The 13,044-nt window shown below is 46.4% G+C and overlaps 1 protein-coding gene across 1 annotated transcript in view; it reads left to right on the top strand.

Annotated features, from left to right (window-relative positions):
* Positions 1–13,044, top strand: part of fras1 (Fraser extracellular matrix complex subunit 1) — a 757,390-nt gene that overhangs the window by 678,222 nt on the left and 66,124 nt on the right. Inside the window, exons 62-63 of the mRNA XM_070871094.1 lie at positions 2,474–2,661; positions 6,162–6,437. Of these exons, the coding sequence (XP_070727195.1) occupies positions 2,474–2,661; positions 6,162–6,437 (464 nt within the window). The remainder of the gene's footprint in view (positions 1–2,473; positions 2,662–6,161; positions 6,438–13,044) is intronic.

The following is a 13,044-nucleotide window of genomic DNA, read 5'->3' as shown; positions in this document are numbered from 1 at the left end:
CAGTGAGCCTGTCACAGGACCGCACTAACACAGTGAGCCGTTCACAGGACCGCACGAACACAGTGAGCCGTTCACAGGACCGCACGAACACAGTGAGCCGTTCACAGGGCCGCACTAACACAGTGAGCCTGTCACAGGGCCACACTAACACAGTGAGTCTGTCACAGGGCCGCACTAACAGTGAGCCTGTCACAGGGCCACACTAACAGTGAGCCTGTCACAGGGCCACACTAACACAGTGAGCCTGTCACAGTGAGCCTGTCACAGGGCCGCACTAACACAGTGAGCCTGTCACAGGGCCGCACTAACACAGTGAGCCTGTCACAGGGCCGCACTAACACAGTGAGCCTGTCACAGGGCCGTACTAACACAGTGAGCCTGTCACAGAGACGCACTAACACAGTGAGCCTGTCACAAGGCCGCACTAACACAGTGAGCCTGTCACAGGGCCACACTAACACAGTGAGCCTGTCACAGTGCCGCACTAACACAGTGAGCCTGTCACAGGCCGCACTAACACAGTGAGCCTGTCACAGGGCCGCACTAACCCAGTGAGCCTGTCACAGGACCACACTAACACAATGAGCCTGTCGTTTGGTTGCACTCTGTCAATCGATTTGGCTGTTTTTAAAAAATTTGGAGTGCATGCAACATCACAAGTTTGATACATCAGCTACCAAATCAGCACGAATAATGCAATAAAAATGAAAGGCCTTTAAAACAGGACAACAAAAAAACAACAAAATGTGAACTACCTTATTGAGAGAGTGCTGTAAGAAAATGCAATCTTGTATTTGTTTTGAAGTTGTATAGAACTGAATCCATAATAATGCTATGACTTTGAAGATTTACGTATTTGGCTTATTACCTGTTGCTCTCCAGCCTGTGCCCATACTGTGAATGTATTTGGAGTTTCAACTGCACCAATGTTGAATTTCTACCCCTCCCCCATGAGGTATGAGTTTTGTATTGAGGTTGAATCATATTTTTTCTACATCCAATGAATATTGCAGGTGAAGTCAATGAATGGAACAATGGCTGGCTGATCTGCTACCACTAGTTTGCTGTCCTGTTAAAAGTGAAAATTACCCCCAGTGGGTTTTGTGACGAGATCGGTTGCAAATACAGGGATAATGACCTTGTATCACAGCACCAGGAAATTATACTGTGATATTGCGAAAGGGCTTATCAGGGAGATTGTTGCTAGAGCCTTGGCTCCTATTTAATCACGCCCCTAGCTCCCATAGTTTTCATGGGGGCTCAATTTTGTCCAGGAGTTGCTCCGTTTTTTTTGGAACAACTTGATTTTTCTGGAGTATCTTAAAAATCCCCATTTTGCACATTCAATTTGCGCCAGTGTAAGTGAGTTAGTTAGGATTTTTTTAGTTTCGCTTATTTTTCTCAAAAGGGGGCGTTACCAGCCACCTACGTCAGTTTTGGCCATTTAGGCCAGTTTGGCCAGTTAATAGTTACTCCACAACTGCTTAGGCCACTTCAGAAAACGTATGTGGCCACTTCAGAAAACCCTTGCGGAGAGTTAAGAAATCAGCACAGGTAGGTACATCGGAGGCCAGCAGAACTTAATGACTTGACTAAAGAATGTGAATAGGATCAAACAGCTGTTCAGGACATCATATGACAAACTTCGCAACGTTAATTTACTATACAACAGAAGCATTCATGGAAGCTTAAACTACAAAAATAAAGGACGTGAAAGATAGTTGAATTAAATTGCCCTAACCTCACAACTAATTTAAACAGCTATTTGTTTGCAATGATTATACTGGGCCAAAATTGAATCCATATTATCTAAATAAAGTCTGCTTCAATAAATAAGATATTCTCTCAGTGTTTCTTCGTCACTTATGTTCTTCTTTCACAATAGTTCCAGGTGAATAGGCTTGAGAAATGGTCACCACTATTCACAAGAGACAAAACATATTTACATAATTTTTTAAAAATATCCAAAAGCCCAGGAAAATGACAAGCCATTAAGAAAGTTCAAAAATAGCTACAGTGCATAAAATTTCAAACCTGAGGTCGATTGAACCGGGAGGCCACTCGGCCAGGGCTCTGGGCGGGCATCGGGTCCCACACACACAGCGGCTGCAGCAGCACACAGAGAGGCTGGGGGCGAGGAGCTACTGCACATGCGCGGACAATCCACTGCGCATGTGCAGACATCCCGGCACTGTTTTCAGCGCAGGACGCTGGCTCCGCCCCCGACTCGACTGGCCACGCTGCGCGACGACCGAGGAACGGCTGGACAGCAGCCAAGGTATGGAGCGATTTTTTTTTTGGTGCACATATCAACGGAGAAAAGCGGCACATCTCCGGTATGTGCGCAGAAAAAAGGAGTGGGCCTCCTTATAACTACATCGCCTTTAAAGACATGGCTGTCTGTATTAATATTGATTCTACTAGAAGTAGGCACTGTAGCCTCATTCCCATTGTTGATTTCTTTTTTCCACAGGCATTGACCACATTCTATTTAAAGTGGAAATCCTGTCCAATGACGATAGAGAGTGGCATGAATCTTTTTCTCTGGTGCTGGGACCAGATGACCCAGTTGAGGCAATTCTTGGTGACATCGCCATGGCCACAGTGACCATTCTTGACCAGGAGGCAGCAGGAAGTCTAATTTTGCCGGCACCACCTATTGTAAGTGGGAATGTCACTCATCAATTAAGCTCTTTCGACTGAGTCCTATGGATTTAATCCAGGTTCTGTCAGATAATCTATCCCATCAACATTTCTGATTCTTAGCAGAGAATCACAACGTCTGTACCTTTGTATGTTTGTACATATTTACATTGTTGTATGCTCGTGTGTGCCAGACAGCTTGGAGGGTATTTTTTGATCTGGTTTACTTGATTTTTGTATGAAAATCCGGCTAGCGATCAGAGGTGGACAGAAATCCTTCGCTGCACATCTGCGGCTACTTTGCGTCACTCACAAATTTCCAGCTGCTGAAACCTAAAGCAGCTGGAAGTGTCCACCTAAAACAGGCAGAAGCTTTATTTGATTATTAAAATATGCTGTACGTGAACCCCCAATGTCAGTTACGCAGGGCGTCAATTCATAGTTACAGCCCAGTGAAGTGGGCACTCAGGATTGGCAGCTAATGGTAAGTATTTGGAAATTCATATCCTTAAGAGCCTTTATGCCAGTTATTCTGCTGCAGCTTTAGTTTAGCCACTACCATTGCTATCAACAGTACATTCCAAATGGAAAATTCCCCATCTACTGTTTTTGGAGGAAAAAGGGGATTAATGGTGTGCTGCCAGGCAAGTAAAGCTGCTCCCCTCCTCCCTCCCTCGTCAGTACTCACTTAGCTGCATCTGTAAATAGAGGTACTTTTAGCAGCCAATCAGTGCACACAGTGCCGAGGGAGGCTGTGACAGCAGACCGAATGGCGCAGGTACTGTATGTGGATGCCTAATTGCTTACAGTAGTGCCTACCTATGGGGATGGTGTCATGAAATGGTACAGAGAGCCATTGTCCTTGCAACCACCTCATGCAGCACAAGCACCCTTGGGTGATAGGCTGCTCCATCACTTGACGATCGACTCGTGCCTACACATTGGGTTTCCTGTTACTTAATTTTTGCCAATCACTTTTTAGCACGCTTCCCCCTTCAACCTTAGCAAATGCAGCCAATGGATTGAAATGCATTTCAGGCCTTTCATAAATCTGCAAGGATTTTTTTCCCACCTTTTCTGATATTTCCCTTTAATTGTCCACACCCCTTTAAATGTCACCTGCACGCAATTTTCTACTCCACCACTGTTGTGCTCCCTGGACACATCCAAATTTGTACTCCCTGCTAAATTATAAGCCGATTGCAGAAAATTGAGAGTAAACAGCACACTTCAATTCAGGCGAGCTTTGCATTTGTTTAAACTATTCAGGAATAAATTGCACCCAGATCATAAAATCTACTCTCCTGGGTACACATGCACACACCAAGTTTACACGAACCATTGCCCCTGAAAATCCACAAGTATTTTAGTGTATTAGGAGCCGATAGAGGGTCAAACATTGAAGCAGGACTCGGTTCTGCTGGTTTTCCACCAGAAGTGGGGACAGGCATTTGTTGTGCCATTCCCTTCCGTACAGATGTCACTGAAAGAGACAAGAATGGCAGAATGATGTAATCTGCTGGAATTCCCACAAGTTCTGCCTCCTATATTCCCAATGCTATGAGTGCCTGCAAGAAGCTGGCGTACAAAGTGTACCCAGAGCCTGCTTCTGGTGGAAGTGGAGTCCACACACTTTTGAAAGACTGTTTTTTGAAAAGCACAGAGTAACTGCGACAAATGGACATGACGACATTATCGTCCAACGCAGCTGGCACTCCAACGCACAACGCTGCCGCAGATGCACATCTGATTCTTGCCATGGACAGAAGACTCGCTCCACCATGGTTACAGTGGCTCAATGATACTTTTGAGTTTTTAGGGCCATTGGGCCCAAATTTCCCCATGAGTTGCACCATTTTTTTTGGTGTAACTTGACTTTTCTGGTGTATCTTTTTAGTTGCAAATATGGCCATTTAATGTGCGCCAGTGTAAGTGAGTTCGTTAGGTTTTTTGTTAGGTCAGTTTTTTTTTTTCAAAAGGGGGCGTTCCCAGTCACTTACACCATTTATGTCAATTTGGCCAGAAAAAAGTTGTACTAAACTAAGTTAGGGCAGCGTATGTGTCCGCTTTTGTCCGCACAGAAAGACCTGACTTACAGTTAAGGAATCGGCGCAAGAAACAACATTTCAAGCACCACCAAGCACCAAACAAAGCACAAGCAGTAATAACCATTCAATAAAAACTCAAGAATTGAAGTAAATAATTAAATTAACAAATAAAGAGCTGAAGTAAATCCTACCTTCAACTAAACTCAGCAGCGGCTGGCCGTGCGGGAGTTACTTCGGACTGCGATAGGGGAGGGAGAACGTGGCTGCCGCCTTACCGACTTTCAACCCTTTTCGGGCAGGAAATTTTTCCCTTTTTGCCCATTTTTGGTCAGGCTTTAAAAACGGTAGCCTGAAACCTGGCAGAGACATGGGGCTTCTGTTCCCTCGCGTGAGGGACCGCAGACGATTCCCATTTAACCCCGAAAGGAGTTCGGAGATCGAACTGACTTGGGCGCATGCTCAACGGTCGGCAAGTGTGCTAGAGCCAGGCGGGCCAAGTGTGGAAGGACACCGAGGTCCAGCGCAACACACGGCACTATGATTCTGAGCATCTTTGCCCACTGACATCGTCAAAGAGCTTCACAAATAAATTATTTGTAATACAATCTAACTGCATGTTGCTGGTTATTTATTGATACACAGGATGGGATGTAGGTTAAGCACATGACTGTCACTGTATATGTGCTTTTTTAACATGAAAGACAGACACCCAACCAAACGAATGCAAAGCCAGCCCAGCATGGCAAGCGACGTCACTACACGACAAGCTATCCTTGGTCCAAACCACTAGACTGCAGCCAAAGACGACCAACCTCTCCTCCCTCTCTCTCGCCTTGAAAAATACTCAGTCGCACCAACCTGTTTCTTGCAGCCCTCAGCGGCCGGCCTGTGGGGCAGGCTATTCGGCCTGGGATAGGGGATGGACATTATCTGCAGGCATCATCATCACAATCATGGGACAGGCCTACTGCGCATGCGCGACCGCTCTACTGCGCACGCGTGCAGCTGCAGGCACTGTTTTCGGTGCAGGGCTGTAGCTCCGCCCTCCACTCCACGAGGAGCGGCGCGCCAGGACCCAGGACACACAGCAGAGCGGCCAGAATCGTGAGTAAGTTTTTCGGCGCCGTTTCCAGCGCACAAAGTCGCTGCATCTCGGAAAATTTAAGCCCATTATGTCCAGTTGAAACTTAACCACAAGATTGGTCTCCTTTATGCCAGGACAAAATCAGAGCTCAGAAATCATCACGTTTACAAACATTCAGAAGGAACGTCTAAGCAGACATGGGGGTAGAAATTGAAATGCATTGCACCATTTTTCGTGCGTAAGACTGGCACAAAGCATGCCAGTTTAGCTGTGGGAAGGCCCAGTGCAAGTATTTTGTAATGTATAACTATATTACATTAACATATTTAAATTCAAACACAGAAATATATGTGTTGATCTTAAACCTTTTGTCTATATTGCTCTAGGTTGTGTCTTTAGTTGATTATGATCACGTTGAAGAGGTGACAAAGGAAGGAACCAAAAAGACACCATCCCCTGGCTACCCACTGGTGTGTGTGACACCATGTGACACGCATTTTCCCAAGTCCGCTGTTATGAAAGAACGCTGTGACGAGGCAGGCATTAACCAGACTACTGTTCGCTTCAGCTGGGAAGTGGCTACACCAACAGATACAAGTGGAGCCAGATCTCCCTTTGAGACTGTAACAGATAACACCCCTTTCACCAGCATCAACCATAGGGTAAGTATAGAAAACAGTACAACTACCAGAAAAGTCATGACTGCTAAAAGCCAAGACAAATAGCAAGAAGGCTCAGTTTTATTAATCCTTTCAGCAGTGCAAAATTGCAGCATTAACAAAACTTAGTGATTTAGATAGATAATATAAAAGTGGTAATCAGGTATATTTCTAGAAAGTGAAGGGATGGAAGGATATGATGAAATAGCTTGGTTGATGGAATTGAGTTTAATTATAAAGGAACAGGCTTGTTCAAACTGATAGGGGGCGAAATTGCCCCTTTCAAAAAGGCCCGTTAGCATTCCGGGAGGCGCTAACGGGGCGCAAGCACTGTGCCTCGAGTTGTGGCACAAATGGAGATTACATCATCGCCATGCGCGCCAACCCCTTATCGCCCCAAGCCGACCCTTTTGCGCCCGGCAGGGAAAACTGCCCCGTGGGACACGAGGCAGGTGCGGGCAATGCCAACAACACCTTCGCAGGGTGCAAAACTGCTGTGGATGGGCTGCTGGGGCGCTCCTTAAAGGGGAGGGCCTTTGCGCCGCAGCCGCCATGATTATCTGTTGGCCCGAGAGTGGCAGCCGTTGGTTCGGCAGGGCTGCCATCATGCATCCCGACACCCCCTCTTGGGAGCCAAAAAAGTCCCTGGTGACCCAGTGGTGGCCAGCAAAGCCAATGCAGAGTTTGCAGCAGCCCTCCCATTTAAAAGAGGCGTTGTGGCGCGTCAGTGCTACGCGGAGTGCTGATGTCTTCAGCGCGGTGCGGAGAAGCGTGCCCCACTACTGCCCCGATAGTGTCTTGGAAAGGAGGCGGAACACCTTAGACAGCACTCTGTCTCGTTTCCGAGAGGCTATGGCCCAATTCAGCGAGAGGGCCGGTTCTTCCGACCCGGGCGCAAAACGGCCCGGATTCTGATGTCACTGCCCCGCATCACTGGCGTGGGGCAAGTTCGCCCACATAGTCTTTTCCTGTTCCTAAATGTTAGGATCTGTACTAAAGGGTCACCATCATTACTTATTATTTTGTGAAATATTTGTGAGGTTCACCAGCTGCTATTCTCCTTCCTTCAAACAAACACGAGGGCCTAGAAATTAACTACCTTAGTGTCACCCATTAATGGTGGAATTGTGGCGGAAAATGGTGGCCGCCACTCTAATGCCTTTCTTTGGCGTGGGACTTGGCGTTGGCCATTTTTTTGGTGAAGGGCTTCGCGCTGCTGATAGCAGCTCTGAGCCTGGAAATGTAAATGAAGAGAACGTGAGGTCGCCGACTTAATGTCATGTTCTGTGAACTTCGACTTCAGCGCTGAGTTCAGCACTGGGTCTGAAAAGCGAGCGTGCAGCAGACTGATGGAGACAGTGTCAGCGCTTCTTAAAGGGACAGATACATCTTTCGGGTAAGTTTGCATTTAAGCTTTTGGGCTGGATTTTAAAATTTTATTGAAGTAATGACGGTGCAATACATGTTAAACACTTTTGAAGGGTGCAGGAAGTGCTGCTGGATGCTTGCAAAGCCTCGGATGGTAAAGGAAGGTCTCTGAGAGGACAGAAAATGCTGCAAATACTCAGCATCCGTGGAGAGCGAAATAGAGCTCCCATCTCAGGTCAAGATGCTGCCTGACCTGCTGAGTATTTCCAGCATTATATGCTGTCATTTCAGATTTACAGCATCCACTCGCAGAGGGAAGAGAAAGCCACAGAAGAGGAGGAAGCAGAAGAAAGATGCAAATGAGTCAACCCCTTTCTGGTTGGAATACTAGGATGGAATCATTCGCCTGTGGTACCAGTGACCACAACCCTAATTTCCCTTTCAACAATTGTCCCACACCTTCCCTTCCCTCTGTTACTGACCATCACAGCATCCTCTCAGCCATAGTGCTGAAATACAAGCCACCACAAAACAAAGTTTCCAATCCAACGTTTTACATCTATCCATTCAATATGACACCAATAGATCTAATGCATTCCCTTAGAGTCTGTCTTGTGTGTGCATGGATGGTAGAAGGCTGCTGCTTTTCTGTGGGGGACACTGCAAATTACCTTGCAGGTCGACCTTGAAGAGCTGGTGGCTGGGAATGTGAAATCGAGTGATGGTGTTTCTTCTCCTTTTTCTTCCTCTTCATTTTTCTCCACTTCCACTGGCTGGGCAGGCTGCATTTGTGGGTATGTGAAATGAGGAAGGCACGGGTAGAGTTGTGGTTGGGTTGGGTGGGGGGCGGTGGGCGGGAAAACAAAAGGTGCATGCGAAAAGGAGGATAACATGAGGATACCAGCATCTTGTATCTTTTCTGCCCTGTTGCTGGCCAAGGACTCAGCCATGCCCCTGCCAAGAATGGTCAGCACCGTCTTCTCCAAGGGGGTGAGGTGAAGCTAGGAATGGGAGATTTGCCTCGTGATTGCTGCAGATTGTTGGTAGTGAGTGATTTGAGGGATGTGGGAGATAGAGCCGTGCTTTGAGCAGTGTGTAAAGCTAGTGATGCAGTTGGTAGGAGACGACTTTTGGAAGATGCATTCACTGACCTTGACCAGTGGTCTGAGGTCATGATGCTTCTTTATGCACTGGAGCCAAATCGTGGGGGCAACATTGCTGGCAGTGACATCCTCGATGATCTTGTCCCACATCCTTTCTGGAGGGCCTCTTGGCCCTTGTGGATATAGGATCTCTCTTGCAGTGTTGACCCCTGCACAAAGTTGGACGTGAGACCATGGATACCCCTTCCCTGGCCTGCTGAGCCATTTGTGTTAGTGCAGAAGCACTTTGCCCATTTTTTGAGGTGCAGAAGAGAATTCCGCTTTACGAGACAAAGACTCCCATTTGGGAATTGTTTTTAACGTTAATTTAACATTGAAGGCAAAGTGCTAAAAACTGCCTATTTTTACATGATTTTGATTTTTTTCATTTCAGAAGACAGTTCCCCTTTAAGACACCAAACTGCTTTCTGAAACGACAGCCTCGCTTTAAGAGAAGTCTGTTCTTGCTGCAATGACACTGTCACCACGCAATGTTGGGGCCTCCTGCCGGACGTGTTGCACAGTGAGAAGCTCTGGACTAATGTTGATTAGCCACCAACGCCAATTGACCAGTCCTGACAGCGCCACCATTTTTGGCTGCTGTTAACACTGGCCCACGGAGGCACCTGGCAGAGTTTTACCACTATCGAATTTTTAGCCCACAGTATTTTGAAATTGCTTTTTTATCAAAACTCCAATGCATTTTTTATATATTCATTCTCTGGATGTGGATGTCACAGGCAAGGCCAGCATTCATAGTCCATCCCCAGTTACGCTGAGGGACTTGTGGTGGGGCGCTACCGGCTCCCAGGAAATTGTCCGGGAGTTAGTAGAGGCACTACTGTGGCAACACCGCACCCTACGGGTAGCGCACAGGGCCGCCACACAATCGACAATGAAGTCATTGCCGTGCGCTGCGACTCCTTAGCTCCGCATGCCGACCCCTTTCCGCCCCACGGTAGATATTGCCTCTCGCCCCACGAGACTGGCGTAAGCGGGTGTCATCGTCAGCCTCGTGGGTCACGAATAGTTTAGACATCCGCTCACGGGGAGGAGGTTAAAGGGGAGGTCGCGAGTGCCCCGTGCCACTATCTTGGTGGCTTTGCCGACTCACCAGTCGTCTCCATACAGCCCGCACTCTGTTTTGGGTGCTGGGTTGCTGCCCTGATGGTCTAATGGAGGCCATCAGAGGCCATGCAGAGTGTGCAGTAGCCCTCCCCTTTAAGCGAAGGGGCGGACCGTTGAAACGTGTCAGCTCTACGTAGAGCATCGGTGTAGCGCTGCTGATCGCGCACCGTTAGCCCTGCTGGATCTACCCCAAGAGGAAGTGGAGTGTGCGAGATTGCGCTGAACTTCCTCTGAGAGAAGGTAAGGCAAATTCAGCAGTCCTCAGTCCCTTAAAATCACTAAGTAACACTGTACTAGTGCCTGCTGTCCTTACGCCTTCCAAAGGATGGCGCTGTAAGCTCTAAAAACTAATAATAACAACTTGCGTTAATATAGCACCTTTGGCGTAGAAAAATACACCTCAAGGTAATTATACAAAAATGAACACTGAGAAAAAGAAGAAGATAGGAGGATGGCCAAAAGCTTGGTCAAAGAGGTAAGTTTTAATGAGTATCTTAAAGGAGAGAGAGATGGAGAGATGGAAAAACCTAGAGAGGGAAGAGAACGTAAAGACTGAACTTACATTTATATAGCACCTCTCACAACCTCAGGATGTCCCAAAGTGCTTTACAGTCAATGAAGTACTTTTAAAGTGCAGTCACTGTTGAAATGTAGGAAATGTAGCAGCCAATTTAATCATAGCAAGGTTCCAGAAACAGCAAGGTGATAATGACCAGATAATCCGCTTTTAATGCAATTATTTGAGGGATAAATATTGGCCAGGACACCGGAGAGAACTCCCCTGTTCTTCTTTGAATAATGCCATAGGTTCTATTAAACTACCTGAGAAGGCAGATAGTTTAATGTCTCATTCAAAAGATAGCACCTCTGATGAAAGTTCACCAACCTGAAACGTTAACTCTTGTTTCTTTCTCCACATATGCTGCCTGAACTGCTGAATATTTCAGATTTCCAGCATCCACAGTATTTTGCTTTTGAACTATTTACAATGTCAGTTAGCATAAGGACCAGGATGGGAAATTCGGGGGTGGCAGGAATTATGGAGAAATGGTGACAAGGGAGCAGGAGGTGGGTCTCATGGACTAGATGAGCTCGGAGAGGGTACGAGGGACGATAGGAGAGAAACTAGAGAAAGATGTGGGTTCAGGGCTAGGACAGGGAAGCCTAGGAGAGGTTTGGCTTTAGCTAACGCAACAAAGACTGGGGATCAAACCTGTCACCTTCCTGGCCTGTATCGTTGAGTATCCTGGCCATGTATCTCCTCACTTAATTTGGGGCTGTTACGAGACTGCACAAAAATCTGGCCATTTGACACTCGTGCTTTTTGTGATTATTCCCTCCCTATCATACTGATGTACTTCCTGTGTCTGAGTGTAAACGTGAGCTAAAAATACTTGCATACAATTGTTGACATGCATTTGGAATAGTCCTCATTCTAGTGTGATTTTTTTTTTACTGCAATGAATTGGAGTTGGGCTTTATTGCTGACATTGTGTAGTATGTTTAAAAATAGAACAGCAAGCAGTCTCCATACCATAGTTCAGTTGTGCAGCATTTTGAATGGAATCCTCGTAACCATACCTCTTTCAAACTTATCACTTGGCCATGTCCTCCACTCATGCTCAGGTCTCACTGAAGTGACTTGTGATTTTTCTTTTATTCGTTCCTGGGCTTTGTGGGCAAGGCCAGCATTATTGCCCATCCCTAATTGCCCTTGAGAGGTGGTAGTGAGCCGCCTTCTTGAACCGCTGCAATCCATGTGGTGAAGGTACTCCCACAGTGCTGTTAGGGAGGGAGTTCCAGGATTTTGTCCCAGTGACAATGAAGGAACGGTGATATATTTCCAAGTCAGGTTGGTGCGTGACTTGGAGAGGAACTTGGAGGTGGTGATAAGATAATAACATGAGAAATAGATGCAGGATTGGGCCATTTAGTCCCTCGAGCCTGCTCCGCCATTCAATAAGATCATGGCTGATCTGATCTTGGCCTCAACTCCACTTCCCTGCCCATTCTCCATAACCTTTGATTCCCTTATCGTTCAAAAATCTGTCTATCTCCACCTTAAATATATTCAATGACCCAGCCTCCACAGATCTCTGGGTCAGAGAATTCCAAACATTCACGATCCTCTGAGAGAAGAAATTCCTCCTCATCTCCATTTTAAATGAGCGACCCCTTATTCTGAAACTACGCCTCCTAGTTCTAGATTCCCCCACGAGGGGAATCATCCTCTCAGCATCTACCCTGTTAAGCCCCATGAATCTTATATGTTTCAATAGATCAACTCTCAGTCTTCTAAACTCCAATGAGTATAGGCCCAACTTGCTCAACATTTCTTCGTAAGACAACCCCTTCATCTCAAGAATCAACCGAGTGAACCTTCTCTGAACTGCGTCCAAAGCAAGTCTACCCTCTTTAAATAAGGAGACCAAAACTGTACGCAGCACTTCGGGTGTGGTCTCACCAACGCCCTGTTCAGTTGTAGCAAGACTTCCCTACTTTTATACTCTATCCCCCTTGCAATAAAGGCCAACATTCCATTAGCCTTCCTAATTACTTGCTGTACTTCCATGCTAACTTTTTGTGTTTCATGTACAAGGAGCCCCAGATCCATCTGTATGGCAGCATTTTGTAGTCTCTCTCCATTTAATTAATAATTAATAATTTTTTATTCCTCCTACCAAAGTGCATAACCTCACATTTTCCCACATTATACTTCATCTGCCAATTTTTTGCTCACTAACTTAATCTATGTATATCCCTTTGCAGATTCTTTATGTCCTCCTCACAACTTGCTTTCCCACCTATCTTTGTATCATAGAAATTTACAACATGGAAGGAGGCCATTGTGTCCGCGCCGGCCAACCAAGAGCTATTCAGCCTAATCCCACTTTGCAGCTCTAGGTCTGTAGCCCTGCAGGTTACAGCACTTCAAGTGCACATCCAAATATTTTTTAAATGTGGTGAGGGTT

The sequence above is a fragment of the Pristiophorus japonicus genome, chromosome 2, assembly GCF_044704955.1.
Source record: "Pristiophorus japonicus isolate sPriJap1 chromosome 2, sPriJap1.hap1, whole genome shotgun sequence".
Taxonomy (NCBI): domain Eukaryota; kingdom Metazoa; phylum Chordata; class Chondrichthyes; family Pristiophoridae; genus Pristiophorus; species Pristiophorus japonicus.
The sequence above is the reverse complement of the archived record's forward strand: the minus strand, read 5'-3'. Positions and strand labels throughout refer to the sequence as shown.